General features: G+C 42.2%; 1 protein-coding gene across 4 annotated transcripts in view; it reads right to left on the minus strand.

The window, feature by feature from the left end:
• Positions 1-18,553, minus strand: part of LOC115182477 (collagen alpha-1(XIV) chain) — a 161,616-nt gene that overhangs the window by 39,324 nt on the left and 103,739 nt on the right. For all 4 annotated transcript variants that reach the window (XM_029744077.1, XM_029744076.1, XM_029744078.1 and 1 more), the window contains exons 30-32: positions 13,150-13,308; positions 7,449-7,526; positions 220-306 (exon numbers count right to left, since the gene is read on the minus strand). In XM_029744077.1, coding sequence (XP_029599937.1) covers positions 220-306; positions 7,449-7,526; positions 13,150-13,308 — 324 coding nt within the window. The remainder of the gene's footprint in view (positions 1-219; positions 307-7,448; positions 7,527-13,149; positions 13,309-18,553) is intronic.

Consider the following 18,553-nt stretch of genomic DNA (forward strand, 5'->3'; position numbering starts at 1 on the left):
TTTTGGTGGGCGGCAGGTATCTGGTTTGGAATGTCTGGTTTGGATTTCCTTCTGTCGGCCCCTGGAGTCTCTTTTCCTGCCTGCTTGACAGCTCTCTGGAGAAATGATGTCTCTGAGGGTTGTTTTCTGTCTAGGATTATTTTGTATGGTGTTAAAAGGTGTGTTAAAAGGGCACCCTATTCCCTGAGACAGTAAATAAAGGCAGTAGTAGGACTTTACGGGAGGTCCTGTGGGTCCGGGAGGTCCTTTACTGTCCTGAGAACAGCTACAGGCATGGGGCATGGCAGGACAGTCCTCCTCCAGCCTCTGTAGAACAACAGAAAACAACAGACAAACAGAGGCAATTCAAAAACCCACACATGAACGTACAGCAACTCAATTCAATTTCCTATTTGTGATTCATGACAGAACAAAACATTGTGAATTAAAGTAAACAAAACTATTGGCACAGAATGGGTGGCTAACTGGTTCAAATGGGAGATACTTATGTAAATGCTTAGCTTGGTGAGAATTGGAGATATTATGTAAATGTTGAAGAAAGAAACAGTTTTGTATTTCTCCTGGTGAGATTAAATGTCTTGGTTGGACATTTTTCAATTTCCAGGTTCCTCTATCAGTTAGTTCCTTCTGTCCAGTGCTGTGAGGCCTCAGGTTGCTATCTCCCCTGTTCCATCGGTCCGTCAACAGGAGAAAAATAACCTTTCTCCTCTCTTCTTCTCTCCTGGCCTCGCAGCAGCACCATACATCACATCTATCTCCTGGGCCCGGCTAGCTAGAAACACAGTTATCATTAAAAATAATTGTCCTATCCTTTTCCAATAATAAAACGTGCTTTGAAAGAGGCCGGTAGTAAATACAGACTAGCGGTCTGTGAGGAGTGAGGTGGACAGGACTGTATCTCCTAGGATGGGGTATTGGGAGTGTTATGTAGAGTTGTTACTAACAAAGTGTCATTAGGATGTCTTGACAGAGAGAGAGAGAGAGAGAGAGAGAGAGAGAGAGAGAGAGAGAGAGAGAGAGAGAGAGAGAGAGAGAGAGAGAGAGAGAGAGAGAGAGGGAGACAGAAAGAGACAGAAAGAGACAGAAAGAGACAGAAAGAGACAGAAAGAGACAGAGAGAGACGGACAGAGAGAGAGAGAGAGAGACAGAGAGAGATTTGTGACCTGTTCCCACAAGGAAAGGTCAACCAGTGAAGAACAAACACCATTCTAAATACCTTTTGTACTTGAAACATTTGTACATCGTTACAACACTGTATATACAGTTGAAGTCGGAAGTTTACATACACCTTAGCCAAATACATTTAAACTCAATTTTTCACAATTCCTGACATTCAATCTCAGTAAAAATCCCTGTCTTAGGTCAGTTAGATCACCACTTTATTTTAAGAATGTGAAATGTCAGAATAATAATAGAGAGAATTATTTCAGCTTTTATTTCTTTCATCACATTCCCAGTGGGTCAGACGTTTACATACACTCAATTAGTATTTGGTAGCATTGCCTTCCATTTGTTTAACTTGGGTCAAACATTTCGGGTAGCCTTCCACAAGCTTCCCACAATAAGTTGGGTGAATATTGGCCCATTCCTCCTGACAGAGCTGGTGTAACTGAGTCAGGTTTGTAGGCCTCCTTGCTCGCACACACTTTTTCAGTTCTGCCCACACATTTTCTATAGGATTGAGGTCAGGGCTTTGTGATGGCCACTCCAATACCTTGACTTTGTTGTCCTTAAGTCATTTTGCCACAACTTTGGAAGTATGCTTGGGGTCATTGTCCATTTGGAAGACCCATTTGCACCCAAGCTTTAACTTCCTGACTGATGTCTTGAGATGTTGCTTCAATACATCCACATAATTTTCCATCCTCATGATGCTATCTATTTTGTGAAGTGCACCAGTCCCTCCCGCAGCAAAGCACCCCCACAACATGATGCTGCCACCCCCGTGCTTCACGGTTGGGATGGTGTTCTTCGGATTGCAAGCCTCCCCCTTTTTCCTCCAAACATAACGACGGTCATTATGACCAAACAGTTCTATTTTTGTTTCATCAGACCAGAGGACATTTCTCCAAAAAGTACGATCTTTGTCCCCATGTGCAGTTGCAAACCGTAGTCTGGCTTTTTTATGGCGGTTTTGGAGCAGTGGCTTCTTCCTTGATGAGCGGCCTTTCAGGTTATATTGATATAGGACTCGTTTTACTGTGGATATAGATACTTTTGTACCTGTTTCCTCCAGCATCTTTACAAGATCTTTTGCTGTTGTTCTGGGATTGATTTGCACTTTTCGCACCAAAGTACGTTCATCTCCAGGAGACAGAATGCGTCTCCTTCCTGAGCGGTATGATGGCTGTGTGGTCCCATGGTGTTTATACTTGTGTACTATTGTTTGTACAGATGAACGTGGTACCTTCAGGCGTTTGGAAATTGCTCCCAAGGATGAACCAGACTTGTGGAGGTCTACAATTGTTTTTCTGAGGTCTTGGCTGATTTCTTTTGATTTTCCCATGATGTCAAGCAAAGAGGCACTGAGTTTGAAGGTAGACCTTGAAATACATCCACAGGTACACCTCCAATTGACTCAAATGATGTCAATTAGCCTATCAGAAGCTTCTAAAGCCATGACATCATTTTCTGGAATTTTCCAAGCAGTTTAAAGGCACAGTCAACTTAGTGTATGTAAACTTCTGATCCACTGGAATTGTGATACAGTGAATTATAAGTGACATAATCTGTCTGTAAACAATTGTTGAAAAATGACTTGTGTCATGCACAAAGTAGATGTCCTAACCGACTTGCCAAAACTATAGTTTGTTAACATGAAATTTGTGGAGTGGTTGAAAAACGAGTTTTAATGACTCCAACCTAAGTGTATGTAAACTTCCAACTTCAACTGTATATATAATATGACATTTATAATGTCTTTATTCTTTTGGAACTTCTGTGAGTGTAATGTTTACTGTTCATTTTTATTGTTTATTTCACTTATGTATAATGTCTACTTCACTTGCTTTGGCAATGTTAACATATGTTTCCCATGCCAATAAAGCCCCTTGTATTGAACTGAGAGAGAGAGAGAGAGAGAGAGAGAGAGAGAGAGAGATATGAGTAAGCCGAACGTGTTTAATTAAAATACATTTTGTTGATCTAACACGTCTAGCTAGGTCAGTCCTGGTCATGTCTCTCATGATACTGTCTGGTCTAGCTAGGTCAGTCCTGGTCATGTCTCTCATGTTACTGTCTGGTCTAGCTAGGTCAGTGTTGGACATGTCTCTCATGATACTGTCTGGTCTAGCTAGGTCAGTCCTGGTCATGTCTCTCATGATACTGTCTGGTCTAGCTAGGTCAGTCCTGGTCATGTCTCTCATGTTACTGTCTGGTCTAGCTAGGTCAGTGTTGGACATGTCTCATGATACTGTCTGGTCTAGCTAGGTCAGTGTTGGACATGTCTCATGATACTGTCTGGTCTAGCTAGGTCAGTCCTGGACATGTCTCATGATACTGTCTGGTCTAGCTAGGTCAGTCCTGGTCATGTCTCTCATGTTACTGTCTGGTCTAGCTAGGTCAGTGTTGGACATGTCTCTCATGATACTGTCTGGTCTAGCTAGGTCAGTCCTGGTCATGTCTCTCATGTTACTGCCTGGTCTGTTGGTCTGTTGGTCTGTTGGTCTGTTTGTTGTTGGTCTGTTGGTCTGCTGGTTATTGGTCTGTTGGTTGTTGGTCTGTTGGTTATTGGTCTGTTGGTTGTTGGTCTGTTGGTTGTTGGTCTGTTGGTTGTTGTTCTGTTGGTTGTTGTTCTGTTGGTTGTTGGTCTGTTGGTTGTTGGTCTGTTGGTTATTGGTCTGTTGGTTGTTGGTCTGTTGGTTGTTTTTCTGTTGGTTGTTGTTCTGTTGGTTGTTGGTCTGTTGGTTGTTGGTCTGTTGGTTGTTGGTCTGTTGGTTATTGGTCTGTTGGTTGTTGGTCTGTTGGTTGTTTTTCTGTTGGTTGTTGTTCTGTTGGTTGTTGGTCTGTTGGTTGTTGGTCTGTTGGTTGTTGGTTATTGGTTGTTGGTCTGTTGATCTGTTGGTTATTGGTCTGTTGGTCTGTTGGTTATTGGTCTGTTGATCTGTTGGTTATTGGTCTGTTGATCTGTTGGTTATTGGTTATTGGTCTGTTGGTCTGTTGATCTGTTGGTCTGCTGGTTATTGGTCTGTTGGTTGTTTTTCTGTTGGTTGTTGTTCTGTTGGTTGTTGGTCTGTTGGTTGTTGGTCTGTTGGTTGTTGGTTATTGGTTGTTGGTCTGTTGATCTGTTGGTTGTTGATCTGTTGGTTATTGGTCTGTTGATCTGTTGGTTATTGGTCTGTTGATCTGTTGGTTATTGGTTATTGGTCTGTTGGTCTGTTGATCTGTTGGTTGTTGGTTATTGGTCTGTTGGTTGTTGGTCTGTTGATCTTTGGTTGTTGACCTGTTGGTTGTTGATCTGTTGGTTGTTGGTCTGTTGGTTGTTGGTTATTGGTTGTTGGTCTGTTGGTTGTTGGTCTGTTGGTTATTGGTCTGTTGGTTGTTGGTCTGTTTGTTGTTGGTCTGTTGGTTGTTGGTCTGTTGGTTGTTGGTCTGTTGGTTATTGGTCTGTTGGTTGTTGGTCTGTTGATCTGTTGGTTGTTGGTCTGCTGGTTGTTGGTTATTAGTTGTTGGTCTGTTGGTTATTGGTCTGTTGGTTATTGGTCTGTTGGTTGTTGGTTATTGGTCTGTTGGTTATTGGTCTGTTGGTTATTGGTCTGTTGGTTATTGGTCTGTTGGTTATTGGTTATTGGTCTGTTGGTTATTGGTTATTGGTCTGTTGGTTGTTGGTCTGTTGGTTATTGGTCTGTTGGTTATTGGTCTGTTGGTTGTTGGTCTGTTGGTTGTTGGTCTGTTGGTTGTTGGTCTGTTGGTCTGTTGGTTATTGGTCTGTTGGTCTGTTGGTTATTGGTCTGTTGGTCTGTTGATCTGTTGGTTATTGGTTGTTGGTTTGTTGGTTGTTGGTTGTTGGTCTGTTGGTTATTGGTTGTTGGTCTGTTGATTGTTGGTCTGTTGATTGTTGGTTATTGGTCTGTTGGTTATTGGTCTGTTGGTCTGTTGGTCTGTTGGTTATTGGTCTGTTGGTTGTTGGTCTGTTGATTGTTGGTTATTGGTCTGTTGATCTGTTGGTTATTAGTCTGTTTGTTATTGGTCTGTTGATTGTTGGTCTGTTGATTGTTGGTTATTGGTCTGTTGGTTATTGGTCTGTTGGTCTGTTGGTTATGGGTCTGTTGGTTATTGGTCTGTTGGTCTGTTGGTTGTTGGTCTGTTGGTTATTGGTCTGTTGGTTGTTGGTCTGTTGGTTGTTGATCTGTTGGTCTGTTGGTCTGTTGGTTGTTGGTCTGTTGGTCTGTTGGTTGTTGGTCTGTTGGTTGTTGGTTATTGGTCTCTTGGTCTTTTGGTTATTGGTCTGTTGGTTATTGGTCTGTTGGTTATTGGTCTGTTGGTTGTTGGTCTGTTGGTTGTTGGTTATTGGTCTGTTGGTTGTTGGTCTGTTGGTCTGTTGGTTATTGGTCTGTTGGTCTGTTGGTTGTTGGTCTGTTGGTCTGTTGGTTATTGGTCTGTTGGTCTGTTGGTTGTTGGTCTGTTGATTGTTGGTTATTGGTTGTTGGTCTGTTGGTTATTGGTTATTGGTTGTTGGTCTGTTGGTCTGTTGGTCTGTTGGTTGTTGGTTGTTGGTTATTGGTCTGTTGGTTGTTGGTTGTTGGTCTGTTGGTTGTTGGTCTGTTGGTCTGATGGTTGTTGGTTGTTGGTTATTGGTCTGTTGGCTATTGGTCTGTTGGTTGTTGGTCTGTTGGTTGTTGGTCTGTTGGTCTGTTGGTCTGTTCGTTGTTGGTCTGTTGGTCTGTTGGTTGTTGGTCTTTTGGTTATTGGTCTGTTGGTTGTTGGTCTGTTGGTCTGTTGGTTGTTGGTCTGTTGGTTGTTGATCTGTTGGTCTGTTGGTCTGTTGGTTGTTGGTCTGTTGGTCTGTTGGTTGTTGGTCTGTTGGTTGTTGGTTATTGGTCTCTTGGTCTTTTGGTTATTGGTCTGTTGGTTATTGGTCTGTTGGTTATTGGTCTGTTGGTTGTTGGTCTGTTGGTTGTTGGTTATTGGTCTGTTGGTTGTTGGTCTGTTGGTCTGTTGGTTATTGGTCTGTTGGTCTGTTGGTTGTTGGTCTGTTGGTCTGTTGGTTATTGGTCTGTTGGTCTGTTGGTTGTTGGTCTGTTGATTGTTGGTTATTGGTTGTTGGTCTGTTGGTTATTGGTTATTGGTTGTTGGTCTGTTGGTCTGTTGGTCTGTTGGTTGTTGGTTGTTGGTTATTGGTCTGTTGGTTGTTGGTTGTTGGTCTGTTGGTTGTTGGTCTGTTGGTCTGTTGGTCTGATGGTTGTTGGTTGTTGGTTATTGGTCTGTTGGCTATTGGTCTGTTGGTTGTTGGTCTGTTGGTTGTTGGTCTGTTGGTCTGTTGGTCTGTTCGTTGTTGGTCTGTTGGTCTGTTGGTCTGTTGGTTGTTGGTCTTTTGGTTATTGGTCTGTTGGTTGTTGGTCTGTTGGTCTGTTGGTTGTTGGTTGTTGGTCTGTTGGTTGTTGGTCTGTTGGTTATTGGTCTGTTGGTTGTTGGTCTGTTGGTTTGTTGGTCTGTTGGTTATTGGTTATTGGTTGTTGGTCTGTTGGTTGTTGGTCTGTTGGTTATTGGTCTGTTGGTTGTTGGTCTGTTGGTTGTTGGTCTGTTGGTTATTGGTTATTGGTTGTTGGTCTGTTGGTTGTTGGTCTGTTGGTTATTGGTCTGTTGGTTGTTGGTCTGTTGGTTGTTGGTCTGTTGGTCTGTTGGTCTGTTGGTTGTTGGTCTGTTGGTCTGTTGGTTATTGGTCTGTTGGTTGTTGGTCTGTTGGTTGTTGGTTGTTGGTTGTTGGTCTGTTGGTTGTTGGTCTGTTGGTCTGTTGGTTGTTGGTTGTTGGTCTGTTGGTTGTTGGTCTGTTGGTTGTTGGTCTGTTGGTCTGTTGGTTGTTGGTTGTTGGTCTGTTGGTTGTTGGTCTGTTGGTCTGTTGGTTGTTGGTCTGTTGGTTATTGGTCTGTTGGTTGTTGGTCTGTTGGTTGTTGGTTGTTGGTCTGTTGGTTGTTGGTCTGTTGGTTGTTGGTCTGTTGGTCTGTTGGTTGTTGGTTGTTGGTCTGTTGGTTGTTGGTCTGTTGGTCTGTTGGTTGTTGGTCTGTTGGTTATTGGTCTGTTGGTTGTTGGTCTGTTGGTTGTTAGTCTGTTGATTGTTGGTTATTTGTCTGTTGGTTGTTGGTCTGTTGGTCTGTTGATTGTTGGTTGTTGGTCTGTTGATTGTTGGTTATTGGTTGTTGGTTGTTGGTCTGTTGGTTATTGGTCTGTTGGTTGTTGGTTGTTGGTCTGTTGGTCATTTGAATGGTTGGTTAAAAGGCAGTTGTTCTTACCAGTCCAGGGAGCTCACAGCACTTGTCTCGACTGGCCCAGGACGTGCTGCAGATAATGTCAAACATCTGGATCTGGAACTATACACACACAGAGAACAAATACACAGAGAAAGAGTTCATATTGGCATGACATTGCAACACACTTACGGTATAAACATTTCTACACTATGTTCTACCCTGTGGTCTACACCGTGTTCTATACTGTGTTCTACACTATGTTCTACCCTGTGGTCTACACCGTGGTCTACACAATGTTCTACACCGTGGTCTACACCATGATCTACACCGTGATCTACACCGTGATCTACACAATATTATAAACCATGTTCTACACTGTGGTCTACACAATGTTCTACACCATGTTCTACACCATGTTATAAACCATGTTCTACACTGTGGTCTACACAATGTTCTACACCATGTTCTACACCATGTTCTACACTGTGGTCTACACTGTGGTCTACACTGTGGTCCATACCCTGATCTACACAATGTTATACACAATGTTCTACACAATGTTCTACACAATGTTCTACACCATGTTCTACACCATGTTATAAACCATGTTCTACACTGTGGTCTACACAATGTTCTACACAATGTTCTACACCATGTTCTACACAATGTTCTACACCATGTTCTACACCATATTCCACACCATGTTCTACACTGTGGTCTACACTGTGGTCTACACCGTGGTCTACACAATGTTCTAAACCATGTTCTATGTTGTACACCGTGGTCTACGTTGTACACCGTGGTCTACACCGTGCTCTATGTTCTACACCGTGGTCTACACCGTGTTCTATGTTCTACACCGTGTTCTACACCGTGGTCTACACCATGATATATGTTCTACATCGTGTTCTACACCGTGTTCTACACCGTGTTCTACATGCTTCAGAGAAATATCCAAATAGGGGTTGTGAGGTATGATGGTGACTGTCTGCTCAACAGGCTGTTTAATGGTGACTCTGTCTGATCAACAGGCTGTTTAATGGTGACTCTGTCTGCTCAACAGGCTGTTTAATGGTGACTCTGTCTGATCAACAGGCTGTTTAATGGTGACTCTGTCTGCTCAACAGGCTGTTTGATGGTGACTGTCTGCTCAACAGGCTGTTTGATGGTGACTGTCTGCTCAACAGGCTGTTTAATGGTGACTCTGTCTGCTCAACAGGCTGTTTGATGGTGACTGTCTGATCAACAGGCTGTTTAATAGTGACTGTTTGTCTGCTCAATGATGGTGAACTGAATGACCTAAATGTACATACACACAACCCACTGGGCACACACTGGCTGAATCAACATTGTCTCCATGTCATTTCAATGAAATTACGTTGAACCAATGTGGAATAGACGTTGAATTGACGTCTGTGCCCAGTGGGAATGAACTTTCACTGAGAGAGTGAATCACTTTTAAACACTAGGCTAAAATAAATGAAATGTATTTCTTATGAGATTACACATTGATAAGATGAAACTGCTGAGGAAATATGAAAGCCTCACCACTTTAAAGGACAATAAACTGAGAATTAATTGTAAAACATCTCGGGGGACATTTCTTTCTTTCCACCAATCCCCTCAAAATGCTGTACAAAGCAATTTCTTTTCATCAGACTGTCTCCAGAAATAATAAAATAATACAGTCTCACATAGTTGCAAAGCAGTCCATTCATCTACCCTCAGAGCTGCACAGAAATCATCACACAACTATTATGCATCTAACAAAGACTGCTCCTCATCTTATTTCCTGTCCTGACATCTTGGGTCACATAGAGGATGTATGGTGTTATAGAGATTGTAGGGTGTTGCGGTGGTAGATGGTGTTATAGAGGCAGTATGGTGTTGTTATGGAGGATATAGGGTGTTATAGAGGCTGTAGAGTGTTGTGGTGGTGTTATAGAGGCTGCAGGGTGTTGTAGTGGTGTTATAGAGGCTGTAGGATGTTGTGGTGGTGTTATAGAGGCTGTAGAAAGTTGTTGTGGTGTTATAGAAGCTGTAGGGTGTTGTTATAGAGGCTGTAGGGTGCTGTGGTGGTGTTACAGAGGCTGCATGGTGTTGTTATGGAGGATGTAGGGTGTTATAGAGGCTGTAGAGTGTTGTGGTGGTGTTATAGAGGCTGCAGGGTGTTGTGGTGGTGTTATATAGCCTGTAGGGTGTTGTGGTGGTGTTATAGAGGATGTAGGGTGTTGTTGTGGGACTATAGAGCCTGTAGGGTGTTGTTGTGGTGTTATAGAGGCTGTAGGGTGTTGTGGTGGTGTTATAGAGACTGTAGGGTTTTGTTGTGGTGTTATAGAGGCTGTAGGGTGTTGTGGTGGTGTTATAGAGGTTATATGGTGTTGTGGTGGTGTTATAGAGGATGTAGGGTGTTGTGGTGGGACTATAGAGGCTGCATGGTGTTGTTGTGGTATTATAGAGTCTGTAGGGTTTTGTTGTGGTGTTATAGAGGCTGTAGGGTGTTGTGGTGGTGTTATAGAGGCTGTAGGGTGTTGTGGTGGTACTATAGAGGCTGTAGGGTGTTGTGGTGGTGTAATAGAGGTTATATGGTGTTGTGGTGGTGTTAAAGAGGATGTTGGGTGTTGTGGTGGTGTTATAGAGGCTCTAGTGTGTTGTTGTGGTGTTATAGAGGCTGTGGGGTGTTGTTATAGAGATTGTAGGTGTTGTGGTGGTGTTATAGAGGCTGTAGGGTGTTGTTATGGTGTTATAGAGGATGTACGGTGTTGTGGTGGGGTTATAGAGGCTGTAGGGTGTTGTTATAGAGATTGCAGGGTGTTTTTATATAGGCTGTATGGTGTTGTTATAGAGGCTGTAGGGTGTTGTTGTGGTGTTATAGAGGCTGCATGGTGTTGTTGTGGTGTTATAGAGGCTGCATGGTGTTGTTGTGGTATTATAGAGGCTGCATGGTGTTGTTGTGGTATTATAGAGGCTGTAGGGTGTTGTTGTGGGACTATAGAGGCTGTAGGGTGTTGTTGTGGGACTATAGAGGCTGTAGGGTGTTGTGGTGGTGTAATAGAGGATGTAGGGTGTTGTTGTGGGACTATAGAGGCTGTAGGGTGTTGTTCTGGTAATATAAAGGATGTAGGGTGTGTGACTGAAAGTTGTAGGTCTATAGGACAGCCAGCTCAGAGAATGATGCAGAGACTGACAGACAGTACTCTGTGTTTCTCAAAATGAATACTACCGTGCTCCGAGCACACACCCAGTGCTCCGAGCAAATTGGAGCATGGGAGAGTCAGAGTATGGGTTGAATTCAAAGTATGTGAAATGAAGCTTCTGGAATGCAGTACTCTGTTTGTACATATTTTAAAGCATTGATGCAAGCTTCAATGGAAAGTAGGCACAGAAATATGACGCAACCAGGTAAAAAAATGACGCGACATTTCTTGAAATCAATGGCGGCCATTATTTGAGTGAGAGAAAATAAACTTCAACTTCGGAATGAAATGTTGCCCATTCACATCTCACATGTTGCCTGACTACAATATGTTATCTTGATACGTTAATAATACATACATGGTGTGTTCATTTTGGCATGTATACCTGCCTACAATACACACTGTAGTGTGCGTAGATTGCAAGCCCACAGTAAATCGATAGGGCTAGCTGCTGTTAGCTAGCCACGAAGAATTGACATCTACCTTGCATAACATTATTTTAAGTCATTTTTGCCTGTTAAACTATCTGGTTAGCTATATTATTACGCTTCACATATACAGTTGAAGTCGGAAGTTTACATACACTTAGGTTGGAGTCATTAAAACTCATTTTTCAACCACTCCACAAATTTCTTGTTAACAAACTATAGTTTTGGCAAGTCGGTATGGACATCTACTTTGTGCATGACACAAGTCATTTTTCCAGCAATTGTTTACAGACAGATTATGTCACTTATAATTTACTGTATCACAATTCCAGTGGGTCAGAAGTTAACATACACTAAGTTGGCTGTGCTTTTAAACAGCTTGGAAAATTCCAGAAAATGATGTCATGGCTTTAAAAGCTTCTGATAGGCCAATTGACATCATCTGAGTCAACTGGAGGTGTACCTGTGGATGTATTTCAAGGCCTACCTTCAAACTCAGTGCCTCTTTGCTTGACATCATGGGAAAATCAAAAGAAATCAGTCAAGACCTCAGAAAAAACATGGTAGACCTCCACAAGTCTGGTTCATCCTTGGGAGCAATTTCCAAACGCCTGAAGGTACCACGTTCATCTGTACAAACAATAGTACGCAAGTATAAACACCATGGGACCACGCAGCCATCATACCGCTCAAGAAGGAGACGCATTCTGTCTCCTGGAGATGAACGTACTTTGGTGCTAAAAGTGCAAATCAACCCCAGAACAACAGCAAAGGACCTTGTGAAGATGCTGGAGGAAAAAGGTACAAAAGTATCTATAACCACAGTAAAACGAGTCCTATATCAACATAACCTGAAAGGCCGCTCAGCAAGGAAGAAGCCACTGCTCCAAAACCGCCATACAAAAAGCCAGACTACGGTTTGCAACTGCACATGGGGACAAAGATTGTACTTTTTGGAGAAATGTCCTCTGGTCTGATGAAACAAAAATAGAACTGTTTGGCCATAATGACCATCGTTATGTTTGGAGGAAAAAGGGGGATGCTTGCAAGCTGAAGAACACCATCCCAACCGTGAAGAACAGGGGGTGGCAGCATCATGTTGTGGGGGTGCTTTGCTGCAGGAGGGACTGGTGCACTTCACAAAATAGATGGCATCATGAGGCAGGAAAATTACGTGGATATATTGAAGCAACATCTCTAGACATCAGTCAGGAAGTTAAAGCTTGGGTGCAAATGGGTCTTCCAAATGTACAATGACCCCAAGCATACTTCCAAAGTTGTGGCAAAATGGCTTAAGGACAACAAAGTCAAGGTATTGGAGTGGCCATCACAAAGCCATGACCTCACCCTATAGAACATTTGTGGGAAGAACTGAAAAAGTGTGTGCGAGCAAGGAGGCCTACAACCCAGACTCAGTTACACCAGCTCTGTCAGGAGGAATGAGCCAAAATGTACCCAAATTATTGTAGGAAGCTTGTGGAAGGCTACCTGAAACAATTGACCCAAGTTAAACAATTTAAAGGCAATGCTTCCAAATACTGAGTGTATGTAAGCTTCTGACCCACTGGGAATGAGATGAAAGAAATAAAAGCTGAAATAAATCATTCTCTCTACTATTATTCTGACATTTCGCATTTTTAAAATAAAGTGGTGATCCTAACTGACCTAACACAGGGAATTTGTACTGGGAATAAATGTCAGGAATTGTGAAAAACTGAGTTTAAATGTATTTGGCTAAGGTGTATGTAAACTTCCGACTTCAACTGGAGCTAGCTGATAGTTATGAAGTAATGAAGATCCTCTGAGAATGCACTCGCAGCATGAGCGTGTGAAACACGGTAGTATGCATATTGAGAAATACCCCATGTCATGCTTTGAAAGTGAAATGTCTTGTACATCTAGAGGTTGCTTGTCTTGCAGGTGTGTTGAAGATGTCTAGTTAGGTTTAGGGTTTAAGGTTAGGAGTAGTTTAAATGAAAAGAAACACCTGCAAACTATGCTTGTTTCTTGTCTTAACGTTTCATGCTTTTCAACCTTTGTAAAAACACAAACATTAACACCTTATGGTGATACTGTGTAAACTGCACAATGTGTGGTAGATTCCTCCATCATTCTTACCGGAGCTGAGTTGTCCCTCTTCCCTCTGGATCGTACCATGCGTCCCAGTACCTCCACCCCGTCTATACTGATGTTGCCAGCCGCGTTGATGGGCTTTCCTCCCACTACCTTACAGTCAACCACCACCCTGGCTGTGGTCTTACTGATCGCCATGTGGAGCTGTGGGAAGACGAGATGGAACACCAGGTTTTAAACATACTGAAACAAACCACAGTATTATCAGTCTGTGGGGAGAGGAGATGGAACACCATGTTTTAAACATACTGACACAAACCACAGTATTATCAGTCTGTGGGAAGACGAGATGGAACACCATGTTTTAAACATACTGAAACAAACCACAGTATTATCAGACTTATCAGAAAGTATATTTTATACAAAGCCTACATACATGCTTCATAAATCATCTATAAGCCAATGTCATGCAAGCATACTGTATAGGGGTCCTATAACGGGTCCTTGGATGTGGTATAACTATCATCCAGAGAGTAAATGCTGTCTCCTAACAGTCAGTCATTGGACAATATAGCAGACGTATCAAGTCCTCAGCACTTTCATTAAAATAAACATTCAGTCATTGGACAATATAGCAGACGTATCAAGTCCTCAGCACTTTCATTAAAATAAACATTCAGTCATTGGACAATATAGCAGGTGTATCAAGTCCTCAGCACTTTCATCAAAATAAACATTCAGTCATTGGACAATATAGCAGGCGTATCAAGTCCTCAGCACTTTCATCAAAATAAATTGTAGTCTATTGTATTAACTCAGTGTTATAAAACTAACAGTGAATCCAACTCTGACCCATTCTCTGGCTTCAAAGTCCAAACTCTGGTGGTAGTTCAATGGTAAACCCGTCCGTAGCTGTACTCCATCTAGTCACAACCTTATCAATTGGCTGTGAGCAGGGCCAACCAATGAGAACTATTGCCCGTAATAAACAGTAAAGGTGTAATGTCCATTTTGAGTGAAATCTCTGGGTTGAGTCACCTTAGACCATTGATCAAGAAATTGTTTCTCAAGAAATACACTACCGGTCAAAAGTTTTAGAACACCTACTCATTCAAGGGTGTATACATCAAAACTATGAGATAACACATGTTGAATCGTGTAGGAACCAAAAAAAGTGTTAAACAAATCAAAATATATTTGATATTCTTCAAAGTAGCCACCCTTTGCCTTGATGACAGCTTTGCACACTCTTGGCATTTTCTCAACCAGCTTCACCTGGAATGCGTTTCCAACAGTCTTATTGGAGTTCCCACATATGCTGAGCACTTGTTGGCTGCTTTTCCTTCACTTTGCGGTCCGACTCATCCCAAACCATCTCAATTTGGTTGAGGTTGGGTGATTGTAGAGGCCAGGTCATCTGATGCAGCACTCCATCACCCTCCTTCATGGTCAAATAGCCCTTACACAGCCTGGAGGTGTGTTGGGTCATTGTCCTGTTGAAAAACAAATGATAGTCCCACTACGCCCAAACCAGATGGGATGGTGTATCGCTGCAGAATGCTGTGGTAGCCATGCTGGTTAAGTTTGCCTTGACCTCTAAATAAATCACAGACAGTGTCACCAGCAAAGCACCCCCACACCATAACACCTCCCCCTCCATGCTTTACGGTGGGAAATACACGCAGAGATCATCCGTTCACCCACATTGTGTCTTACAGAGACATGACGCTTGGAACCAAAAATCGCAAATTTGGACTCCAGACCAAAGGACAGATTTCCACCGGTCTAACGTCCATTGCTCGTGTTTCTTGGCCCAAGCAAATCTTCTTATTGGTGTCCTTTAGTAGTGGTTTCCTTGCAGCAAATTGACCATGAAGGCCTGATTCACGCAGTCTTCTCTGAACAATTGATGTTGAGATGTGTCTGTTACTTGAACTCTGTGAAGTATTTATTTGGGCTGCAATTTCTGAGGCTGGTAACTCTAATGAACTTATCCTCTGCAGCAGAGGTAACTCTGGGTCTTCCATTCCTGTGGCGGTCCTCATGAGAGACAGTTTCATCATAGCGCTTGATGGTTTTTGTGACTGCATTTGAAGAAACTTTCAGAATTCTTGACATTTGCCGTACTGACTGACCTTCATGTCTTAAAGTAACGGATTGTCGTTTCTCTTTGCTTATTTGAGCTTTTATTGCCATAATATGGACTTGGTCTTTTACCAAATAGGGCTATCTTCTGTATACCCCCCTATTTTGTCACAACACAACTGATTGGCTCAGACGCATTAAGAAGGAAATACATTTCACAAATTGTCTTTTAAGAAAGCACACCTGTTAATTGAAATGCATTCCAGGTGACTACCTAATGAAGCTGGTTGAAAGAATGCCAAGAGTGTGCAAAGCTGTCATCAAGGCAAAGGATGGCTATTTGAAGAATCTCAAATATAAAATATATTTTGATTTGTTTAACACTTTTTTGGTTACTACATGATTCCATATGTGTTGTTTCATAGTTTTGATGTCTTCACTATTATTCTACAATGTAGAAAATAGTAAAAATAAAGAAAAACCCTTGAATGAGTAGGTGTTCTAAAACGTTTGACCGGTAGTGTATCTCATAAATGACTTCAAGATTTACCTGCCATTCGCAACTATCAACTTTCTTCTTGTCACAATGTATTGTAGCAATTCACGATAAATCACAGGTTTCCCAGACAGGCTCCTCTGCTGTTCAGGGGTACAAAGCTGAGTTACAACCGTAAGTCTGTCAGGTGAGAGAATTGCAATCATAATGGCCGCGTCCCAAATGTTACCCTATTCCCTAAATAGTGCCCTACTTTTGACCACTACCTAATGGGCCCTGGTCGAAAGTAGTGCACTACATAGGGAATAGGGTGCAATTTGAGATTGAAGCATAACATTTCCAGTGAAAAGTACATCTCAGCTCCCACAGTAACAAGGTGAGGCTAATCTGAAGTTAGACAGAGTTGATATTTGTGCGTCAGAAACAGAATCCATTTGGCCGGTCTGTGACGTGTGTAATACTCTTATACGGTCGTTTTAATGGCTTCTTGGAGTGAAACTATTTTCTCCAGTTCACTGGGTCTGGTTGTGTTTATATATGTCAGAGACTGTCAAAGCCTAGCTGCCTGCCTGCCTGTGTTGCACGGTTGGATCCAGGATTTAGTTCCAAATGGCACCCTATGCCCTATATTGTGCACTACTTTTGACCAGAGCCCATTACACTATATAGGGAATAGGGTGCCATTTGGGACACTACCCAGGACTACTGTTGTGGGTTTAGAGACATACTTAACCCAACACACAGACAGCATATCAACCTCCTTCTCAGCTAAAGACAATTACAAGACCATTTTTCAAACCACCAATTGCCTGAACAAAAAAATGTTTTGCCCGAACAACAAAAAGTTCAACAGTCTACCAACAACCACTGTATCCACAAGGCCTGGGATGCATCTGAAACAGTACCCTATTCCCTATATAGTGCACTGCTTTTGACCATAGCCAATGACAAAGCCCATTAATCAAACAGTGTTTATTCACAGTCTGACCAGCGTCATGGGGACAGTATCTCTGCTGTGGATGTGTCTGTCTGTCTGTCTGAGAGTGACTATGAATAGGGAGGGTAGTTTAAGGGATGAACCCCATGGCCTTGATGATGATATTCAGGACAGGGACGGAGGGGACGGTGAAGAGAGGAGAATAAGAAGTAGAGAGGAGAGGAGAGATAGGAGAAGTGGAGAGGAGAGACACACACACTCTGTCCCGCGGGTCAGATGGGTCCTCTGATCAATTGTGTTATAATTCGAGTGCCAACATGATGTATTAGCCTATTTCATCCAGCGCGCTAGCTGTGTTTTTAATACGAACGGCAAGTGTCACTGACATCCCCTCCGTTCCTCCTCGCTCCTCTCTACTGCAATACGCAGCGGTTCATTTGTTTGCTTGCTTTTTCCATTTGAGATATCCCTGTTTTTCATCTCTGGATTTCTAACCGTGTGTGGACTGATGAGGTTTTCTATTACAGCAGATAGGCAGAGTGCATTTTGCATCCTCTTACAAAACAGCCTTCTCCACTTTATGGGACTGACAATAACTCACAGAGGAAAAAAACAGGAAACCGATGGAGTACAGTACGGTATCACTTCAGAGTGGTAGAAAACAATACCCTTCATTAGACTTCTTCAGTACGGTATCACTTCAGAGTGGTAGAAAACAATACCCTTCATTAGACTTCTTCAGTACGGTGTCACTTCAGAGTGGTAGAAAACAATACCCTTCATTAGACTTCTTCAGTACGGTATCACTTCAGAGTGGTAGAAAACAATACCCTTCATTAGACTTCTTCAGTACGGTATCACTTCAGAGTGGTAGAAAACAATACCCTTCATTAGACTTCTTCAGTACGGTGTCACTTCAGAGTGGTAGAAAACAATACCCTTCATTAGACTTCTTCAGTACGGTATCACTTCAGAGTGGTAGAAAACAATACCCTTCATTAGACTTCTTCAGTATGGTATCACTTCAGAGTGGTAGAAAACAATACCCTTCATTAGACTTCTTCAGTACGGTGTCACTTCAGAGTGGTAGAAAACAATACCCTTCATTAGACTTCTTCAGTATGGTATCACTTCAGAATGGTAGAAAACAATAAGATTCATTAGACTTACATTTACATTTTACATTTTAGTCATTTAGCAGACGCTCTTATCCAGAGCGACTTACAGTAGTGAATGCATACATTTCATACATTTTTTGTTGTTGTTGTACTTCTTCAGTACGGTATCACTTCAGAGTGGTAGAAAACAATACCCTTCATTAGACTTCTTGTCTTAGAGACTAAATACAGAGAGTCCAATATGAGAATCCCATCCACTCATCAACGGTGGCGTAGTCTACACAGTTTTATTTCAACTTCCATCTCTTAAATGATTGTGCTTCAGCTAGTTTTATAGGATAATACCTCAACTATGTGAGATGTAAACTAGCCATGCTTTACTGTAATGTATGCTGGTATTAAAAGTGGTTGTATCAGCAGAATCCATCTCAATGTATTCTAAACATTGCCATCTTGACACCAAATGTTCTAGAAGAGAAATGCATGAAGGAGAGAGTTCTGAATCAGCACATTCTTTACTCCCCCCATTAGCCATTTAAAGAGGATATGGAATACTTTAGCTGTTACCATAACACCAATTGGACCCCACCTCCACCCCCACACTACAATACTTAAAGGTGCGATCTGCAATAGTTACTGCTGTTCAAAGGTCATTTTAAGTCCTTGCATCCATATCTTACATCTCAGTATTTGAGAGGGGTTACTTATTGTACATTTATCCAGTCCCATCCCTAAGATTTATGGCAAAAGTGGCAGAGCTGCCATTAAAGTTGGCTGAGAACTGAATTACTGATTAACCCTTTAAGGGCTGAG

The sequence above is a fragment of the Salmo trutta genome, unplaced genomic scaffold, assembly GCF_901001165.1.
Source record: "Salmo trutta unplaced genomic scaffold, fSalTru1.1, whole genome shotgun sequence".
Lineage (NCBI taxonomy): Eukaryota > Metazoa > Chordata > Actinopteri > Salmoniformes > Salmonidae > Salmo > Salmo trutta.